At 40.3% G+C, this 23,356-nt stretch overlaps 1 protein-coding gene across 1 annotated transcript; it reads right to left on the bottom strand.

Annotated features, from left to right (window-relative positions):
* Positions 1–19,925: 19,925 nt before the first annotated feature.
* Positions 19,926–22,941, bottom strand: LOC126624674 (arginine decarboxylase-like). The gene has a single exon (XM_050293763.1). The coding sequence runs from the start codon at positions 22,364–22,366 to the stop codon at positions 20,180–20,182; it is 2,187 nt and encodes a 728-aa protein (XP_050149720.1). The 5' UTR covers positions 22,367–22,941; the 3' UTR covers positions 19,926–20,179.
* Positions 22,942–23,356: the final 415 nt, after the last annotated feature.

Here is a 23,356-nt window from a genome sequence, read left to right as displayed (position 1 = left end):
ATTGCTTACCTTGTCTGTCACTTCTTTCGGCGGATCTCCTAGCTCGGTGACTTAGGGGACTCTTACTACATGGTTTGTATCGCGCTTGACCAAACCTGAAACTACAAGTAAGCTTCAAGTGAAATTGATACATTACCTTGTACATCTCCACCGGTTAAGGATACCACCCCTGGATGGAGGAAAAGTACTTTCAGAGAAGATGACACATCTACCTATGAGACAAATAAGGCAAGTGAAAACAATAGCACACTTCAGTACTTAGAAGTTTTGTGATTACTCAGCGGCTTGGATCTTGCAAGTCCTCAACCGAGAAGTTTCCCTCACTCGGGAACTTAGGGGAGCACTGTTTGTACCATACCTGACCAATCCCGAAACTATTGAGCAATGGTCAATGTTATACTGTCAAGGACCCAGAAGAGTTTCCCTCCAACCAGGAGGCCAATCACAGTGCGACACATGTCGACATCAGAAGCTAATCACAGCGTGACACGTGTCAACATTAAAAGCCAATCATAACACGACATGTGTCAATGTTAGAACAAAGCTAGAAACTCTTCTATAAAAGGAGATCATTCTCCCACAATATTTCCTAATGTCATTTGTACTAAATCATTCACTAGTACTCACTAAAGGAAAGCTTGAACCTATGTACTTATGTAAACCCTTCACAATTAATGAGAACTCCTCTACTCCGTGGACGTAGCCAATCTGGGTGAACCACGTACATCTTGTGTTTGCTTCCCTGTCTCTATCCATTTGCATACTTATCCACACTAGTGACCGAAGCAATCTAGCGAATGTCACAAACTTAACACTTTCTGTTGTACCAAAGTCCTCATTGATTTTGTGCATCAACAATTTGCTTTCCACTTCTGCATCAGTAAACAAATACTACAAGAGAATATGCCACACATGCATAGGGGAAAACTAGGGAAAATACCACTTATGCAAAGGGAACAGATAAGGCAAGCGAAAATGATACATTGAAGCATGTGGAGACAAGCGCAACAAACATGTGCTGGTTCATCCTCGACAAAGTCGAAGATCACTTACCATGTAAAGCTCCTCATGGTCCAATTTCATTCAAGATCAAGCCTCGAAGGTTCTTGAAGAAATCACACTTCTGATTCAAGATCAAGGGTCCACCACCCTTGAATCAAATTCAGCTCCAGATAAAAGGAGTGAATTCAGACATTTGAATGAAGTCTAGCAGAAGGCCTTCCATCCCAGTTCAAGAACAAGCCTGTGGAAAGTTAACAAGTGCAACATATGTGGTACTACTTGATAGGAGCATATTTATGCGACTTAGTTAGCTTGTTCTTGTGCATTTATGTTGTTATTTCTTAGTTAATTTAGTATTTCAAGCCATTTTTGTGTGTTTGTAGGTCCAAAGGGTTAAAGAGGCAAATAAGTGCATTTTGATGCCTTTTGGAGTAGTTTTGGGCATGAAATGGATAACATATGATTGGAGGAAGGTGGATGGACGAAATTGAAGACCTAAAGATGCAAGGATTCCTAGTTGAAGAAAGATTCCTAGTCAAAGAAGGATTCCTAAAAGAATGAAGATTTCTACTTGAAGTTAGCCATTTATTTAGTATTAAGCATGTTGTAAATACTAAATCTTGCTCACTCAAGTTAGCCATTGATGATTTCTTTTCTAGACATAGATTAAGCATATCCAAATTGTGAGGGCAAGATTGTGATGGGGCAAGTAATATGAAAGGTGAGATCGATCAATGACCTTAAAACACTAACTTTAGATGAGAATGAGTTTGCTTTTCATGTTCGTTGTGTTGGTCATCAACATCAATTAGCTCTATGGTGGTTGTAAATAATCATTCAGAAATTGGAGATCTTTATACTATTGTTTCTTATGTGGTGCATATTGTGGCAACATCTTTTAAGCTCATGATATTCTTTAAGAGAAACATGCTATTACTATTCCAAAAGAATAACAATGAGCTCTCAGGTGGACAAAGTTTGAATCAACAAACTAATCTTAAGTAGGCTACTAATACACGATGAAACTCTCACTATAGCTGTTTAATCACTTTGGTTAAAATGTAATCATCAGTGATAGAAGTACTTGAGATTGTAATAATAGATGAATCAGGTTCTGAAGAAAAAAAGTTAAAGCAAAAATTCAATTGACTTTAATAATCGTTCAACTTTTAGGAATCACTAATGATTCATCACATGCATTACAAAAGAAGTATCAAGATATTGTGAATGCAATAGACTTAGTCAATATATGCAAATGATGAGGGTGAGGGGCTGAGAATCTTTACTTCATGAAGTTTCTTCCTTTTGTGACAAACATCATATTAAAATTCTAACATGAATGATATTTTTTTGGGTGGAGGGAGACCAAATCGAAAAGCTCATCTTATCACAAACTTGCATCATTATAGTGTTTTTATTCACTAATGTCATGGACTCATAGATAAGCAACTTATTGAGTTAAATGATCAGTTTACTAAGAATATTACCGAGTTACTTATTTGTGTGGCATGTTTAAGACCAAGTAATATAGTATACGCTTTTGACATAGAAAAGTTAATGAAACTTGTCCAATTCTATTTCCAATTGATTTTTCATAGTACTATCCTGAGTTACTCAAAGAACAAAATAGATAACACTTTCTCGTAATGTACTTGCTTTGACACTAGCATTTATCCTACTGGTTGCAACCACAATTACAGAACAAGTCTTTTCTGCAACGAATAATGTGCAAAACAACTCACGAAATTGAATGAGTGATTTATGGAAGAACAATTGTTTTGTTGGTTATATTGAGAAAGATATTTCGATGAAGAGACGTCATGCAATCGTTTCAAAATAAGAAATTATGTTGGGGAAAATTACGATTATTGTGAATAGCTAATATTATCAATGCATATGTTTTGTTTTATTACTTTGAATATAATATATTATGATGTTCTGGTTAGTACTTTTGTAAATACTACCGGTTTATTATTTATTTATAGAAATTCTTATTCATACTCCAAAAATATAATTGTGCACTCCTCATCAGAGTATTCTTCTTTTTAAATACGTTGGTTCACGAGAAGGGCTTTCACAGCATGTGTACACCGCCACCGTAACTTCGTCTACCAATATTTCAAAGACATAAATTTTTGTTCACATAGCTTTATATCATTGAGACAACACGCTTAGTGCCGTAAACTAGCTAGTACGATATAAGTTGCTCTCTGGCTCCACACTCAATCAAAAGTTGGGCAATGTTTGCCAAAACATTTTAAGATATCATGACTCAGTTTCACAATGGTAAATCTCTAATCCTATCTAAGATGTAAGGCCATCAAAGCACCAATCTGAATGCTTCAATTTCCAAGGAGGTGTGAGCTAACTATGAATCGTGAGCTTTGAATCAAATAGGGTGAGAAACATGAGAAACGCCAAGGAAACTTGGACGCAGTGTCTTGTGATCCTAAGTAAACAGTCCAGATAACATTGCCACTTGAACATGGTTTGCGTACAATACATATCTCATGCCAATATCTTAGTAAGCAGGTTGGATTGCTAAAGAAGATGTGGTGTCTCCCGTGGCTCTCTACATCCCCCATCCTCTTTCATTCTTTTACCAACTCCAAGATTGGTCTTTGAGGACCACCTTATTTCTTCTTTTTCTTGTTCTCTTCTTAATTGGTTGCTTTTTATTTCTTTTTATTTTCCCCTACTCAATCTACTAATTCATGTAATGTCTTGTAACGCTCAAATTCATTCAAGTCATGCTTCTCCATCAAAAGTTAAATGAGAGGTCATTATAAAATTAACCAACACAACAATCTCGATCAGAAAGGAAAATACTTGGTTTCTTATGTTGAAGGAATCTCTTACAAATAAATCACCGTTCACACGTGTAAAAAACTTTTCCCTTTATGATTGTTTTAAGTCAGTTTAGTATGTGTGTTAGTTTGTGAGTTTTGCAGTTCAAGAGAGATCCCGAGCTTTGTTGTTTTAAAAATGTAAAATGTTCCCTACACTTGTATTATACACATCAATGAATGTTCCAATCGACACCAGCAGATTCAATACAGGTTTTAAGAAGTAAAGTAATACTAAAAGTAGATCCACCCAGAAGAGAGAACAAAAGCCACTTTATCACCTAGTGCTTAAGCTGACCCTGCAACTTGAGGCCATTTAAATAAGGTGTTGATCAGATCATGCATGAGAGTTGACAAGCAAAGCATCCATGTCCACAGCAGCAGAAAGCCTTAATTATATTCCGTCTTGTGAGAAGTATGGTCCAGCGCTCCCTGTGAATCTTGTACAGTTGAATATGCTCATTCGCCACTGTTCATTCTATGTTCAGATTCCTTTCCATTCAAAAACAAAATTTTCTTGGTTCGATTCTTTACAATTTCAATTTCAGCAAGATCGATATAGAGGGAATCAACTGACATATAATCTGTACATGTTCGCGTTAGTTACGTGCTCCATTGTGAATTGGAGCGGTACAAACTATATAATATATCATGAAGGATCTTCGTCACTTTGTTCCACTAAGCGTGCATTACGTATATTCCACGAAAATTATAGTCCACCTGCAAAGTGCTAACCACCATGAGCAGAATATCGAATCTCCACTACAAAGTATGAACGCATGCATCAGTAGTTTTAGCAGAAGTCACTTATTGTTATACCAGCATCGACAATCCTTCATCCAACTTTCAGAAAAGAAAGCACAAATATATTAACTCTAAGAAGTTATCTGCGTGTTTTGTTTCCTATTACATATGTTCTGAAGTCTAGTAATTAATTCTTGTACCTCATCATAGCAGATAAGAGACGTCCAAGTCAGAAAGGTTAGCCAAAACTTTATATCATGACACTGTTTCACCGTGGAAATAGTAATCCTATTGATGGAAGGGTTAAACCATAGAAAATTCTTGCAAGAGAACAAGTTATTGTAGTATAGAATGGCTCAAGCAAGGTCGATCTCCTCAGGAACTGGTATAAACAATTAACGAGTTTTGGAGTATTTAACTTAGTTAACTCTAAGAACTACTCTAATTTGACAAAACTAAATCCTATTGTACGTGACATAAACAAATAACTAAAATGGGAATTGGCTTATAGAAATAATGATCCAACTGAAAAAAAAAAACAAGTAAATGTAGCAACTCAAGATTATAAAAATAATTGAAGAAAATTAGATTGACAAGGCACTAGAGTTCAACCTTTACCAACAACGCTCCTACGTAGCTTTTCCAATTGCTTAATTAATCAAAAACACACATGCTTTGAAGGTTGGGTATTTCCTTGTGTAGTTTTACTTGTGACATTCAAGCTAAAACGCATACCACGACATACAATTTATCCATGACATTTGGATTAAATATAAACATGAGTGATTGGTGAAAATCCTTTTGGTAAACCATGTAATCCCTAAAAGTATGATATTTACCTTAGGAGAAATTACAATTCTCAATTACAAGAAGCATAACCAATTTTAACGTGATATTCATTCAAAATTGCATTCGATGACTTTTCCAAGCATCCTAATGGTGATCAAACGTCAAGGCACATAGATAGTTTAATTCAGTGATTGGAAATATCAAAGTAAGCATGTAACAACACTTAAGCAATTAAAAGAGAAATCTACGTAATCATGTTGAGGCTCATGGCGAGCAAAAGGAAATTAGTTATACATACTTGTCTGAATACATAAGGAATTATCCATGACGAATCAAAGAAAGAGAACAACCCTTTGGTACAAGAATTCTTCTTGAGCTCTCTGATCTCCTCCTTTGGAAAGCAACCCCCTTCTTTTGTTATTATCGCCCTCCTATTTAAATCCCCTTAATGCATGCTTAAAAGAGACTCTCCAGATCAGATCAGGAGACACAAAATAAATGTCAATTAAAATTGACTTCCTAATTTAAATGCGCAAACAGAATGTGCCCTGCCTCCATATGTTTAGTAGACCAAAAGTCCGTTGATTTCAATGAATAAGATGTCCTTAGAAAGCTTGAAACGTCTGCTTTAAAGCTAAGAAGGAATTTTTCTCAATTTAGGCTTTAATTATGTACTTATCTCTTGTGCAACCTTCAGAGCTCCAAACCGCCCTGTCAGCACGCTGACCTGTCTTCATTCTTAAACTGGGAATGATTGGCTAGGAATTTTGAGTTGATACGATCATCTTCAATCTCTTGTGAATCGACTCCAACTGGAATCACTCAAAAACTCCACTGTTTGCATACTTTTCCGCTAACTACTCCTAGAAACACAATATGGCAAAAGTATCACAAATATATAAAACTTCCAACTAGACTAGACAAGAAAAAAATATAAAAGGGCGAAATATATAGTATAAATATTGGTTCATCACCTATTCAAGGTGTAAGGCTACCAAAGTACTGGTACCATAAATAATTGTATGCCCAAGTTGCAAAACACCATGAGAACAAGACTCGATGCCTAATGATCCAAAATAACAATCAAATTAACAAAAAGGCAATTGCATCTACTGCACAATTTCTTTCTTGAACATGTACCTTGCTAATCTCACAGTTTTATATTCTCTCCGCGGATGGTCTTCCAGGTCCACCTTAGTATAATGCTTGCTTGCGCTTTAGTCTTTCTATCCCAATCTGTTGTGTTATCTTGTGTTCCGTCTCGGTGGCATAAAAAACAGCAAGGGAAATCGAATCTGCAGAAATTATTTGAGTTCATACTCCTCCAGCAAACGAATCAGCAAATGCAACTACATAAAATAAATAGCAAGCTCTACTCAGAAAACTATTCCAATCTCAAAGATCAAATTATTAAACTAAACATGGTAAATACCAAAAATATATATGACAATATTTGGGAATTTCTTATATATTCATTAATCTCCAAAGTGGAGTATATATAGGAGTTACAATTGATATTACATATGTACTTCATCAATGTGGGACAATAAACTACTATTTACACTTTAACTAATATATAACTCGCAACACTCCCCCTCAAGTTGGTGCAAAGATGTCACGCATGCCCAACTTATCAAGCGAGTTGGAAAACACACTATTAGACACAGCCTTAGTAAGAGCATCAACAAGTTGATCTTCAGATCTCACAAACGGAAACATAATAATTTCAGCATCCAATTTTTCCTTAATGAAATGTCGATCAATCTCCACATGTTTTGTTCGATCATGTTGCACTGGATTATGAGCAATCTCAATAGCAGCCTTGTTATCACAATGAAGTTTCATAGCACCTTTGGAGTTAAACCCAAGATCTCTCAACAATTTTTTCAACCACAACAACTCACATACACCATGCGACATACCACGAAACTCAACTTCTGCACTTGACCTAGCCACCACTTTTTGTTTCTTGCTTCTCCAAGTAACTAAATTACCACCCACAAACGTAAAGTATCCAGATGTAGATCGCCGATCAGTGATAGAACCTGCCGAATCTGCATATGTATACCATTCGACATTCAAATGACCATTCTTGGAGAAAACCAGGCCTCTGCCAAGAGCCATCTTCAAGTACCTTAAAATACGGGTTACTGCATTCATATGAGCTTCACTAGGTGAGTGCATAAACTGACTTACCACACTAACTACATAAGCAATGTTAGGGCGAGTGTGAGACAAATAAATTAATCTCCCCACAAGACTCTGATACCGTTCCTAATGAGTAGGAACTTGATCTGGAGGAACTTGATCTGGAAATAAGCCCAGACAATGATTCAACTCAATCGGAGTATCAACAGGTTTGCAATCTAACATACCTATTTCGACTAACAAATCAAGAACATATTTCCATTGAGACAGAAAAATATCATGCTTGGATCGTGCAACCTCGATTCCAAGAAAATACTTCAATTCACCCAATTCTTTCATCTCAAACTCAATAGCTAGGTACTTTTGAAGGCGTTATATCTCCTTCTGATCATCACCAGTCACTATCATGTCATCAACATAAATAATCAATGCAGTTAGCTTACCATTTTGTCACTTTAGAAACAAAGTATGATCTGAATGACTCTGGATATACCCAAACTTCTTCATTGAACTTGTAAACCTCCCAAACCACGCTCTAGGAGATTGTTTCAAACCATACAAGGCCTTTCGTAACCTGCATACAACACATTTTCCAGGAGATGTTCCAATACCAAGTGGGAGATCCATATACATTTCCTCCTCAAGATCACCATGAAGAAAAGCATTCTTAACATCAAACTGGAACAGATGCCAATCCTGGTTTGCTGCTAAGGACAGAAGAACACGCACAATATTAAGTTTGGCAACAGGAGCAAAGGTCTCCTGATAGTCCACCCCATAGGTTTGAGTATAACCTTTAGCAACTAATCTAGCTTTATACCGATCAATAGAACCATTTGCTTTGTGCTTAATAGTAAACACTCATCTACATCCAACGGCTTTCTTCCCGTTTGGTAAAGGAACCAAATCCCAATTAGAATTCTTTTCCAAAGCTTCCATCTCAACTTGCATGGCATTAACCCACTTAGAGTCAAACAAAGCATCTTGCAATTTTGTTGGAATTGATACACTAGATAGCTTACATACATATGTAAGATGCATATGGTTTGGATAAACGATGAGTAGACACATAATTGTTGATAGGATATTTGGCTTTGGCATGCATATTATGCTCATATTGTACTTTAGGTTTTCCACGATTAGCTCGTGGAGGCAACTGATAAGTAGAAGAATCGTCAAAATTTACCTCATGTATGCCACCATCTTGTACCAAACTGTTAGAAGAATCATCACCGGATGAACCATCATCAGGCAACTCGTTAAACATATCAACAGTAGGCAACCGATCATCAGATGGTAATTCGTCAGACATACTAACAGGCAACTCGCTGGGCACATTTGATCTATCGTCAGTGAAAAAGTTCCGGGAATAACAGGTGACTGATCACTATCTGTAGTCGACTAATCAGTATCACGCAACATAATAGGTTCTGTTCCTAACTCTACCTATAACACATCATCCATACCATCTCTGCGAATCTACACTTCACTCCCCATCTCCCCTGAAGTGGAGAGTCGGAAGAGGGCTTCACAAAATACAAAACTTCCTCATGGAAGGTGACATCCATGGTAATATAAGTGTTTTGAGTCAGAGGATGATAACACTTATAGCCTTTTTTATTGTTAGCATACCCAATAAAGACACACCAGAGAGCACATGCACCAAGTTTACTCTGCTGATGAGAGTAGACATGCACATACGCATTACACCCAAACACTTTCGAAAGAAATTTGATACAGAAACAAGATAAACATGTTTTTGTAGCACATCGAACGATGTCTGAAAATCAAGAACCCTACTTGGAACACGATTGATCAAATACATAGCAGCCAAAACAGCATGACTCCCCAAATGATTAGGAACACATTTATCCAACATCAATGAGCGAGCAACCTCCATTATTTGACGATTCTTCCGTTCGGACACACCATTTTGTTGGGGTGTAAACGGAGTAGTCATCTGGTGAATAATACCATGATCACGAAAAAAACATGTCAAAGTGTGATTCACATATTCCCCTCTGTTATCAGACCTGAAGACCTTAACTTTTGTCTGAAACTGAGTAGACACCATTGTACAAAATTCTTGAAGAAGTAACAGAACATCACTCTTATTCTTCATCAAGAACACCCAAGTTAACCGAGTACAATCATCAATAAAAGTAACAAACCAACGGAATCCATTAGAAGTAACTTTCGCCAGACCCCACACATCAGAATGTATCAAATCAAATGGCAAAGTAGCTTTAGAATCACTTACGGGAAAGGAAGCACGATGACTCTTAGCCATGACACATGTTTCACACTTGAACTCTGAATCACTACAAGTGCGAAACAAAGAAGGAAATAGATGTTTCATATAACTAAATGATGGATGTCTCAATTGTCAGTGCCACAACCAAATTTGATGTCTGTTATCCACTTTAGCACTTAAAACTTGATGATTATTTGAACCAGAAACAACAATATCCTCCATAGTCAAGATGTACAAACCCTCTATTCTTTTACCATGACCAATTATCTTCTGAGTTTAAATATCTTGAAAATAACAAAACGTAGGGTAGAAATGAGCAGAACAAAATAAGGTATCAAGAAGTTTTCCTACCGACAAAAGATTGCACTTAACATCAGGAACAAGTAAAGCACGGACCAATGATAAGGTTGGAGTCAAAAAGATAGTGTATTCACCCTTCATAGGGGAATATGCTCCATTTGCACTAGTAATATACGAATCACGAACATTGTCACATAACTCATCAAATACTCTAGGGTCACTAGTCACATGATCAGTGGCCCCAGTATCAATTATCCATTTATTTGTTCCACCAAGATGCATAACAACACTATGATTATATTAAGTCATTGAACAAAATCACGAACAATAAAGGCACAAAAGATACGCAGAGGAATGAAAATAATTTACTAGAACATTGTAGCAAAGCACTGTTTACGACATTGTAGCAATAACTATTTACGGCACTGTAGAGGACCATTGTTCATGCACTGTATTGTAGCGCGACACTATTTACTTTTTTTTTTTTTTCATGAAGGAAATCACGAAAAATGTGGGCACAAAATTAAAGCACACAGGTCACCAAAAGCGAACTGCTCTGATACCATATTAAACTAAATATAGTAAATACCAAAAATATATATGACAATATTTGGGAATTTTTTATATATTCATTAATCTCCAAAGTGGAGTATATATAGGAGTTACAATTGGTATTATATATATACTTCACCAATGTGGGACAATAAACTACTATTTACACTTTAACTAATATTTAACTCGCAAAATCACGTATGAATTGACAAGAGAATTCGAAATAAGTGAAAGGGGTTCATGCCTACAACAGTAAAAGACTAATATTCTCTGCGAAAATAGATTCAGCATAGTTCACTCCAGCTCAAGAATCTATATTTGGATCTTCTTCAGAGCTGATATGCTCTTTCTATCTTAAGCATCTGTATGTGATGTGAGCCCTTGTTGTATCTTGTTTGTTTAGATTCCTTTCCATTCAAAACTAAAACGATATTAATATGATGGGAAACTGTTTCTTAATTTAAAAAGGTTTTTTTAGTCAAAATAGTCTTTGAGGTTGATATGACTTTTCACTTTAATCTTTGAGATTAAAAATCGATAGAAGTGGGTTATGAGTTTATCCACTATCAATCATTTCGGTCATTCTATAAAATATCTTTGTTAATGGAAAAGCAAGTAAAGGGGTTTATTAAACAAAAATACCCTCAATTTAAAGAATATTTTTTTTCACGAAATAATCAAAATGATTGACCGTAAACACACTCAATGACCATTTATATCGATTTTTAATCTTAATAACCAAAATAAGTAGTTATGTCAATCTGATGACCCACTTTAGCCAAACAGATAAAGGCAGGAATTCTTCTTTCCAATGTGGTTGGTAATATTCTACTCCTCAAATTACCAAAATTTGCGGAAAATCGCAGCAAGCAAACCTGGGGATCACTAGATCAACAAAAAAATAAAAAAAATAAAAACAATGAACGAGATCATAATTGAGGGAACCGATAGACAAAGAGATCTGTAGAAGATCGCTTAGAGGGCACAAAATATCATCAAGGATCTTCTGCACTTGTCCAACAAAGCAGCATTATGCATATTCCATCCCCTAAGCCCCACCCCAAACCACCATCAACGGAATATCGATGCTAATTAGCTATGATACGAATGCAGCAGTCATTTTCGCACAAAGCATCCCCAACCCTTAATCCAAATTCCCGAAAAGCAAATACAGATTAAATACTAGATTTAATTGTCCAATTGTTTTCTTCCCTAACACGTACAAGGAATTCATTTTTGTTAAAGTGTTGAGTTTCTACTAATACATCTCAGCTTCTAAACTCTTGTAAATTAATGTAATAATTTCAAACTCTTCTTCATTCTTTTAATAATAATAAATTAAACAAAAAAAAACTCCATCTAAAATTGTTTTTTTTTTTTTTTTCGTTAGATACAAGCGATGTAATAAGAGGGACAAATCAAAGGCAAAACTTCGACCGCATGATTTAACTAGTCTTACATTGTACTGTTGCTGAGTTTCCCAAGTTTCCAACTTGCATCTGTAATTTTCGTGCCTCGCAAGTCACAAGACTCACAACCACTAGTTTTTGCGTAAAACATGTGTCACAGCCAATCTTGACCACCGCATGCCTCGAGGCTTGATGCTACAAGCCTACACCACAAGCCCACAAAATTGTGGTCATGGTCAAGCAAGTACAATTTCTATAGGATGTGTATTAAATTCTAGTTAAAAAACCATTTTTCTTACATTTTTTGAAATAAAATTGTCATTTGATGCAGGTCTTTCATGAAATAGATTTATCGTCACAACACGTTTTAGTTTGAAACGGATTCACCACGATGAAGTGTTTCAGACTAGTAATGTAATAGCAATTGTAAAAAACCTTACACAGTATTATTCGATCAGAACAGTAGAACGAGAAAATTTGTTATTGTGACGAGAACACGAGTAGTACATCACCTTTTATTAGATAAGTGGTGGAAAGTTTAATTTTTTAATACACATATCTCACTATTTATATAATTACCACTTTATGTTTCGGTCATATTAAAAAATCTCAGAAGGCAAAAGCAAGCAAAATGATAGGGGGACAGAAAACTGTTGAACCAAAATAGGAGAAATTTTTAATTGTGATGGGAACACAGATGGTACACCATGTGTTTTTATGTAAGTGGTGGAAAATTTTAATTTTTAAGTTATTAACCTTTTAACGCACATATCCCACCATTTATATAGGAACACATGGTATACCGACTTATGTGACGGTCACACTGAAAAATCTCACCACTTATAAAGACACAGCAGGCCCCACAAGCCATGCCCCCAGAATCTCCTTATCCAACCCCTTTATAAACACACTGACCCCATTCCATTTCTCTTTTCTTTATCAAACACTTCAACACTACCAAACCCATCCGCCACAAAACGCCCTACTAAATAATTCCAAATTGTTTTATTGTAAAGAACACAGTGTAGAATATAACTTTATTTATTTGATTGATAACACAAGGTACAAATATATACAAGTGAAGTGCCTTGGTGTACAAGTTAATTTAAGCTCACATGAGTAATCAGGACCGAAGGTCAAGGAATTCCGACAAGGGAGGAGAATTAATTACAGCAGTCACAAACATTGAGTAGTCAGGACTGAGGCCTTTGAGAACAGAACTCACCAAATCAGTATTAGAGATAGGTCCATTAATAGCAACAAGAGAGTCAGCGATAAACTTAGCTTGTTGAAGATAGTCTGAGATGGACGAGCCCTTCATAAGTGCCAGAAGATGAAATCAGAGATTGGTGGCATTGGCAAGAGAGAAGCCTGAGAAAAGTGTGTGGCATTGGCAAGAGAAAAGCCTGAGAAAAGTGTGCATGAAGACACTCCCAAATTGCCTGAGAAGAGGTTTTGCCAATAGCGGGTGACATAATAAGTTTAGAAAGAATGGAAATCAAATAGCTAACGATCAGTTGGTCAGTATGAAATCGCAAAGCGAAATCCGAATTCGGCTTGACGGGCTCCTTGTCAACAGCAGGAAAAGTAGTGGCAAGGGCCTGAATTGTGCCGTCCACATAATCAAACAAATTGTGACAAAAAAAAAGAACAGCTTCATCTGACAAAGCCAACTGAGGTATTTGGAATCTGGTAAGTTTGAGAAAGTGAGCAACGCTAGGACCGGAGTGGCCATGGGTGAGAATAGGCATGGCAAAAAGAAGTTTAAGGAAGAAGAAGTTTAAGAAAAGTGTTTGAAGAGGGGGATGGTTAAGGGAGAATAAGACTAGGGTTTTTGCCAGGAAAGAGAAATCTAGAATTATAACTGTAATTGATTTAATTGATAACACAATGTGCAAATATATACTAGTCAAGTGATTTGGTGTAGTAGGTGTCCCTCTACCACAGTAATGAAGAGAAGTGTTGCCCTTGCACCACGGCGTAGGTTCGAACCCTGTCGGCTTCCTAATCTAACAAATCTACCACAACAACAACAACAACAAAGCCTTTTCCCACTAAGTGGGGTCGGCTATATGAATCCTAGAACGCCATTGCGCTCGGTTTTGTGTCATGTCCTCCGTTAGATCCAAGTACTCTAAGTCTTTTCTTAGAGTCTCTTCCAAAGTTTTCCTAGGTCTTCCTCTACCCCTTTGGCCCTGAACCTCTGTCCCGTAGTCACATCTTCGAACCGGAGCGTCAGTCGGCCTTCTTTGCCCATGTCCAAATCACCGGAACCGATTTTCTCTCATCTTTCCTTCAATTTCGGCTACTCCTATTTTACCTCGGATATCCTCATGCCCAATCTTATCCTTTCTCGTGTGCCCACACATCCCACGAAGCATCCTCATCTCCGCTACACCCATTTTGTGTACGTGTTGATGCTTCACCGTCCAACATTCGGTGCCATACAACATCGTTGGCCTTATTGTCGTCCTATAAAATTTTCCCTTGAGCTTCAGTGGCCTACGACGGTCACATAACACGCCGGATGCACTCTTACACTTCATCCATCCAGCTCGTATTCTATGGTTGAGATCTCCATCTAATTCTCCGTTCTCTTGCAAGATAGATCCTAGGCAGCAAAAACGGTCGCTTTTTGTGATCTTCGCTAGATTGCTCCGGTCATTAGTGTGGATAAGTATATAAATGAATAGAGATAGGAAAGCAAACACAAGATGTACGTGGTTCACCCAGATTGGCTACGTCCACGGAATAGAAGAGTTCTCATTAATTGTGAAGGGTTTACACAAGTACATAGGTTCAAGCTCTCCTTTAGTGAGTACAAGTGAATGATTTAGTACAAATGACATTAGGAAATATTGTGAGAGAATGATCTCGTAATCACGAAACTTCTAAGTATCGGAGTGTGGTATCGTCTTGACTTGCCTTATCTGTCTCATAGGTAGATGTGGCATCTTCTCTGGAAGTACTCTTCCTCCATCCAGGGGTGGTATCTTTAACTGGTGGAGATGCACAAGGTAATGTATCAATTTCACTTGAAGCTTACTTGTAGTTTCAGGCTTGGTCAAGCGCGATACAAACCATGTAGTAGGAGTCCCCCAAGTCGCCGAGCTAGGGGATCTGCTGAAAGAGGTGACAGACAAGGTAAGCAATCAGAGCTCCGGCTGATTGTTCACCTTCTCCCCATCTTGCAGCAGCATGAAGGATAAAGAGAAGAAAAATGAGAAGAGATGATATGGGATACTTTTGCTTTTGAAGAAGTAACTTTCCACAGGCTTATTCTTGAACTGAGCTGGAGGGTTTTCTGGTTTCCTCCAGAGCCGACTGAAGAATTTGAGGGTCAAAACAAGTCCATCAAATCTAGAGTACGTTCGACCCTGCTGATATGGGATACTTTTGCTTTTGACAGAGTAATGGATGTATCGGCACGTGTGCTGTTACGCTTGTCTCCACATGCTTCCTTGTATCCTTCGCACTTGCCCTATCTGTTCCTCAATTAGATGCGGTATCTTCCCTGGAAACATAAGATGTTGAAGATGAGTACTCGAGAGCAATGCCAGGTAAGTAATCAGGTAAGGGGTTCCAGGCAGTCAGTTCCTGGCTGGAAGCTTGATTCCAAGTACTGACTGATTGCTCTTTCTCCTTGTCTTGCAGGTACAAACAAGGCCAAAGGAAAAGACAGGGAAAAAGCATGATATGGGATACTCTTGCTTTTAACCCTGATGATATGAGATATTCTTGCTCTAGTATAGCTTGTTTGCAGAGGTATTATCGGGGGGAAAGAAAGCTGAATATTTCGAAAGGCTTCGTTGGGAGTGCCTTCTCAGATATGAGGAAGGGTTGAGCATTTTTGCAGGTCTGCCTGTCCGTTGGGGATGGAGGTCGATATATATAGGAGTCTCCCTAACAACAAGTAGTAATGCTATTCCTTTACCCTGCTTGGTCATAGCACGGTAGTGGGAGCTGTCAGCTTCACATGTTTTAACTCTGTCAGAGCACTTTGAAAAAGTGGTCTGTGGTATCTGGCTCTCGAGAAGTCTTCGACAGAATGCCCATAATTTCCGCAAAGCTGAGTGTGCGTGTGACAGGTGCTGACAAGGCTAGAAAAGTAGGTGTCTCTTCGATTTCTGAGATCGGCCCTCGTGGTCTCTGAGCAGCCCAGCTTTTGAGAAAGCGAGCGTCTCTTCGATTGATTCGGAGAACGATGCATCTTCGAGTTTTAAGAAAGCAATCATGCTGGGGGTCTGGCTCTCGAGATTCGGGGAGCAGTGTCACTTCGATTTTTGATAAAGTAATCATGTTGGGAGTCTGGCTCTCGAGATTCGGAGGGCGGTGCCTCTTCGATTTTGGAGCAAGCAATCTTGTTGGGAGTGTTTTCTCGAATGTGAGTAAAGGTTGGGCATGTTTGCTAGTCTACCTTGCCACGAAGCACAGAGGTTGACACACAGGGATTTTCCAATTATCCAGCAATGGTACTGTTCCTTTACCCTCTCTTCGATTTTTGAGAAAGTAGTCATGTTGGGAGTCTAGCTCTCGAGATTCGGAGGACGGTGCCTCTTCGATTTTGGAGCAAGCAATCTTATTGGTAGTGTTTTCTCGAGTGTGAGTAAAGGTTGGGCATGTTTGCTAGTCTACCTTGCCACAAAGCACAGAGGTTGACACACAGGGACTTTCCAATTATCCAGCAGTGGTACTGTTCCTTTACCCTTGTGGGTAATAATATGGTAGCTAGACCTTCAAAATTTATGGATCTAAACTTTGTTAGTGCTGTTTCTTTGCTATTCTTTTACCTTTCTTGGTCAGAGCGATGTAGTGGGAGCTGCAAGCTTTACGTGCTTAATTTTGGCAGAGAACTTTGGCAAAGTTATCTGTGGTACCCATGAGCTATTGTTGCGTGTGGGAAGTGGGTGATTGAACAGTAAGATTCATGTGTTTTATACTTCCTCAGAAGTCTTCGACAGAATGCCCATAATTTCCGCAAAGCTGAGTGTGCGTGTGACAGGTGCTGACAAGGCTGGAAAAGTAGGTGCATCTTCGATTTCTGAGATCGGCCCTCGTGGTCTCTGAGGAGCCCAGCTTTTGAGAAAGCGAGCGCCTCTTCGATTTCTGAGATCGGCCTTCGTGGTCTTTGAGCAGCCTAACTTTTGAGAAAGCAAACGCCTCTTCGATTTCTGAGATCAACCCTCGTGGTCTCTAAGCAGCCCAGCTTTTGAGAAAGCAAACGCCTCTTCGATTTCTGAGCAGGCGCCTCTTCGATTTCTGGAGCTCCGTCGAGTGCAGATTTTTATAGGGGCTGGCATTAAGTTCCAAAGCACACTTGAATCTCCACCAGTAGAAGCTCCATTCTTGCACTTCTAAGATCTTGATTTGTCCAACCTCTTCTCTCTTCAACACCTTTGAAAATGTCTGGCCCCTTCGACCGTCGTTTTGACTTGAACCTTGTTGAAGAGGCAGCCCCGCCTTCTCCAGACAACATATGGCGCCCATCCTTCGTCTCCCCTACTGGTCCTCTTACCGTTGGGGATTCCGTGATGAAGAATGATATGACTGCTGCGGTGGTGGCCAGGAACCTTCTCACTCCCAAAGATAACAGACTACTTTCCAAACGGTCTGATGAGTTAGCTGTTAAGGATTCGCTGGCTCTCAGTGTTCAGTGTGCAGGTTCTGTGTCTAATATGGCCCAACGCCTATTTGCTCGAACCCGCCAAGTTGAATCATTGGCGGCTGAGGTGATGAGTCTCAAACAGGAGATTAGAGGGCTCAAGCATGAGAATAAACAGTTGCACCGGCTCGCACATGACTATGCTACAAACATGAAGAGGAAGCTTGACCAGATGAAGGAAACTGATGGTCAGGTTTTACTTGATCATCAGAGATTTGTGGGTTTGTTCCAAAGGCATTTATTGCCTTCGTCTTCTGGGGCTGTACCGCGTAATGAAGCTCCAAATGATCAACCTCTGATGCCTCCTCCTTCTAGGGTTCTGTCCAGTACTGAGGCTCCGAATGATCCCCCTCCGGTGCCTTCTCTTTCTGGGGCTCTACCGACTGCTGAGACTTCTCCTAAGCAACCCTTGTGAAGGCTCCCTCTTGTTTGTTTATTTTGACTCATGTATATGTACATATTTGTAGCTTATCGGGGATATCAATAAATAAATTTTCCTTCATTTCAACGTATTGTGTTAAATACACCAAAACCTTCTTCGCTAAGTTCTTTGAATTTTCTTTTGTTGAAGCTTGTATGTTGAAGCTTTCTGAGTGGAGCATGTAGGTTGGGGTAGTGTTCCCTTAATTTCCCGAGTGAGGAAAACTTCTCGGTTGGAGACTTGGAAAATCCAAGTCACTGAGTGGGATCGGCTATATGAATCTTAGAACGCCATTGTGCTCGGTCCTGTGTCATGTCCTTCGTTAGATCCAAGTACTCTAAGTCTTTTCTTAGAGTCTCTTCCAAAGTTTTCCTAGGTCTTCCTCTACCCCTTCGGCCCTGAACCTCTGTCCCATAGTCGCATCTTCTAATCGGAGCGTCAGTAGGCCTTCGTTGCACATGTCCAAACCACCGTAACCGATTTTCTCTTATCTTGCCTTCAATTTCGGCTACTCCTACTTTACCCCGGATATCCTCATTCTTAATCTTATCCTTTCTCGTGTGCCCACACATCCAACGAAGCATCCTCATCTCCGCTACACCCATTTTGTGTATGTGTTGATGCTTCACCGCCCAACATTCTGTGCCATACAGCATCGCTGGCCTTATTGCCGTCCTATAAAATTTTCCCTTGAGCTTCAGTGGCATACGGCGGTCACACAACACGCCGGATGCACTCTTCCACTTCATCCATCCAGCTTGTATTCTATGGTTGAGATCTCCATCTAATTCTCCGTTCTTTTGCAAGATAGATCCTAGGTAACGAAAACGGTCGCTCTTTGGTATTTCTTGATCTCCGATCCTCACCCCTAACTCGTTTTGGCCTCCATTTGCACTGAACTTGCACTCCATATATTCTGTCTTTGATCGGCTTAGGCGAAGACCTTTAGATTCCAACACTTCTCTCCAAAGGTTAAGCTTTGCATTTACCCCTTCCTGAGTTTCATCTATCAACACTATATCGTCTGCGAAAAGCATACAACAAGGAATATCATCTTGAATATGTCCTGTTAACTCATCCATTTGACAAAAAATAAAAGCGAGGGTATACAAGTAAAGCTAGCCACATGATTTTACATAACCTAGCCCAATAGAATCATAACCGGATTTTCCTACACTAACACATAGCACTTAACACTACCCAAACCAAACCGCCCACAAATTTCTTTTTTAAACAAGACATAATTGTGAACAATGGAGTATGATTCTCTCCCTTCCTATTCCTATCACCTTCCCTCCCATCCTCTCACACTTTATTTTTTGTCTTATTGTCATTATTAAAAAATTAATATAAGATGTTGACGTGGTTTAATCGTAACCGTTCAAGTAGGAGAGGAGGGAATGAGAGAGACATCAGGATGGAAGAGAATCCTCCCCCGTGAACAATTCTAAACTACAGCAAGCAAAGAGAATTCGAATTTGAATACAAAAAGTTCAAAAGCAAGACTTTAATCAACTGACCTAACATGCAAAGAAAGAAGAGAGTTTTAACGAAACATTCTCGGTATTGTTCACTTTTAACGAAAATGATATTTTTACTCTAAAAAGTCATTCATGTACTATTCACTTACAACATCTTTTTATCATTTTGATTAAAACTCAAAGTTTTCAAGTCATTTTCATTAGTTTTCTTACTAAAGCAATCAAGAACATCATGAGTAGCACCGGAAAGAAAACACAGTAACATGCAAAGGGAAAACAAGTGGCAAAAAATAAGATTTGGTTCCAAGACAATGATATCTGAAAAAAACCAAAAATATTGTAAGTCTACTAACATAGGAACAGGGGAAAAAGGCCCCGAATTTACAAAAGAGCGGATTCGGCTCCCATTCACCCTACTTTTTAGCCACAAATTACAAAGGACTCTCTCTATCACGTCCCTTGCTCTTCATGAAACATTAAACCAAAAAAGGCAAAAAACAAAAAGATTAAAATTAAAACAGACGACCCCAGCAGACACACCAACATCAAACTAGAGGGATGTTTGAGACTCTCAAGCACAGCAATAAGACCACTGTTCTTCCTCGCCAACGGGAGCAGCAGCCCCCGCCGAATCGGCAACAATGTCGTCGTAATCATCCTCGCTGCAATAGTAGAACCCATGGTTATTCATTGCAGTCAGGCTACAAGAAGAAGCTGACACCAGGTACGGCATGTTGTGGAAGGACCGGGCCAGGCTGGTGGCCACAGCGGCACTGGCCATTCCCCCATCGTCACCCTGCCCGCACTCCTCCGCGCGGTGCTTCAGCGTCTCAAACATGAGCTCGGGCTCATGCTGCATCACCCGCAGGACGTCCCCACATGACGGACCTGACACAGCTCCCGTCACCGCGAAGCTGTGGGGACCATCGCTCTGCGAAACCCGAACAATGCTCGGGCCACCGAAGAGGTTGTGGACTCCTCCGAGCGCCTCCTGATAAGCCCCGCCCAGGAACATCCCCAAATAGTACTTTTGCCCACCGCCATTATTCCCACCATCGCCTTCCAGCTCATGCAGCGGCAAGCTAGACCCGCCGCCAATGAACTTGTCGATTTTCCCATCACTGTCACAGGTCAAGTCTGACAATACTCCCCTCACTGCCGGCCGTTGATCGAGGCGGTGAATCGGGACTATGGGGAACGTCTGCCCAATACCCCAGAAGTCTGGAATTGAAGTGAATACCGAGAGATTCACATGGTATGTACGGACAGCGTCAGATGCCCCGATTGCTTTCGAAAACATATCACAGAACCCATCGACGGTGGCCAATTGCTCAATACCGACAGACCCTTCTTTGAATTGTTCAACACTCCGTTGTTTCAACAGATCAGCATACGTCAAACAAGCCTCGTACTCACCTCTGATAGCCGCAGCGGAGAGGTTCAGGTAATCGGCACGAGCTTCATCCGTCAGACCCTCAATGAAGTACTGATGCTCAAAGGCGGACATGGGAGGAGCATCATCACAAGCACTGGAAGAAATAGCCTCAAATATGAGAACCGAGTGGTGGGAAACCAAGGCTCGGCCGCTTTCACTGCAAATCACCGGGTGCTTCACGGACCTCCGTTCACAGACGTTCCGAACCGTTCGGACAACGGCGGAGGCATACTCTTCAAGGCCGTAGCTGACCGAAATCTCCGAGTCACTAGATTTGGATCCATCGTAATCAATACCCAGACCGCCTCCAATGTCTATGACCTTCATGTGGGCACCGAGACGGACCAATTCGCAATATATCTGCGATGCCTCGGATACGCCATCAGCGAGCAGGGCCGTCGAAGGGATCTGAGACCCGATATGAAAATGCAACAACTGAAAGCAATCAAGCATACCCAGCTTATCAAGCTTCTTCACAACGCGTAAAATCTGAGTGGTGGTGAGTCCGAACTTTCCCTTCTCGCCGGAAGTCGAACCGAAATGGCCCGAATGCTTGGTCTTGAGCTTGGCCCGGACGCCAATCACGGGTCGTACGCCGAGCTTTTGGCTGAAATCAACAACCAAATCCAGCTCCTCCTCTTGCTCAAGAACAATCACAGTGTTCAAGGCGAGCTTGCGGGCGAACAGAGCCAGAGAGATGTACTCAAGGTCTTTGAATCCATTGCAGATGAGAAGGGCGTCGGGATTACCTTTGCACAAGCAGCTCATGGCCAAGAGGAGCTCCGGCTTCGACCCGGCTTCCAGTCCGAACCGGAACGGGGACCCGAACTTGACAATGTCCTCCACGACGAACCGGTCCTGGTTGCATTTCACCGGGTACACGCCCTGGTAGTGGGAGCCGTAGTCGTGGGACCGGATCGCCAGATCGAAGGCGCCCTGGAGGGACTCGAGCCGGTCCTTGAGCACATCAGGGAGGCGAACAATGAGCGGCAGCTGCAACCCAAGTCCGCACTCCGGTTTTGAATCCGAAACCTTCTTCACGATCTTCAGAAGATCAATCTCCTGGTGCGGCAGAGTCGCCGTCCCGTGAGGACGGACGGCGACGTTGCCGGAGGAGTTGACGGTGAAGTAGGGCCCACCCCAGGCGTCTATTCGGTAGAGGTCGGACGAGAGGGAAGGGGACCAATGGGAATTGTCGGCGGCGGTGGTGATGGTCGCCGGAGGTAAGCCTGGGAACGGCGACGCGGGAAGAGAGCTATCCCCGGCGAAAGCGTGGCCGGGAGGCGCCACAGCAGCATCCACGCAACAAGCCAGGGCCGGCATCTCTTCTTCCGCGACGATTAATCAATCAAAAAATGAAATTAAGATGAAAAAAATTAGAGAAACTTGGGGGTTATGGTTTAAATCGTTGAATTGTGAGTTTGTAATGAATGGGGGCTTTAAAACCCGCCGAGGCCGGAGCCCCGGCTACCCCCACAAACGGAGCAGTAAAGGGGCTTACGGAAACCTGTAAGGAACCCAGAAACCCCTTCAGTCGGATCCGAAATCCCCACGCCGAAACCTCAGGGGAGAGAGAGGGAAACGTTTCGGAATGAAGACGGTGAAATTGTGCGGCCCAGAAAACAGGTTTTAAGCACCGAAATAGGACCCAAACATGCAGTGCATGTCACAGGATAAGGACGAGGGAATGGCTTTTGTGGGTTGTTTGGCACCTGAGAAAATTGGGAAATGGAAAATAGGCACCTAAATTTGGGAAATTTTATTTTCCGGGAAAGGCAGAGAAATTGCTGGCAAAATTAGAAAAAATAAATAGATTCTTGAGTTGGAGACGTTTCTTTTTTCTTACACGGAGGTTTTCAAGAAGCCTCAAATGTTAAGTGGCGAGATTTGCATGAGAGCCAAGGGCGTTTATATAGGGGGGGGAATCAAGGGGATTAGGGTTATTTGGCCCTCGACCAATAAAATAGCTTTATTTTAGGGTTTTTTTCATTACTACCCTTCGTAATATTGAATACACTACACATTAAATTTAATAATTAATGAGTTATATAACTTAATATGTAATTATTTTAAGCTATTAAAAAATTTTAAATATATCCTAAATTACTTTTATTCCGTATGTGCGAGATTATTTTATCTTCATCAATCTCAATACCACGTTGGATGATCCTCAAAAACTCACACTGACAATTCATTGTAAGAAAAATCCTAACTAATAAAACAACAAATATGTTGATTAAAAAAATATTTGATAAATGAGTTTCTCGCGTGGTTCAACTGAGTTTCTCGTGAGATTGTGATTTTGATTTACGA

The sequence above is a fragment of the Malus sylvestris genome, chromosome 5 (assembly GCF_916048215.2).
Source record: "Malus sylvestris chromosome 5, drMalSylv7.2, whole genome shotgun sequence".
Classification (NCBI taxonomy): Eukaryota; Viridiplantae; Streptophyta; class Magnoliopsida; order Rosales; family Rosaceae; genus Malus; species Malus sylvestris.
This window is presented reverse-complemented; position numbering and strand designations above follow the sequence as displayed.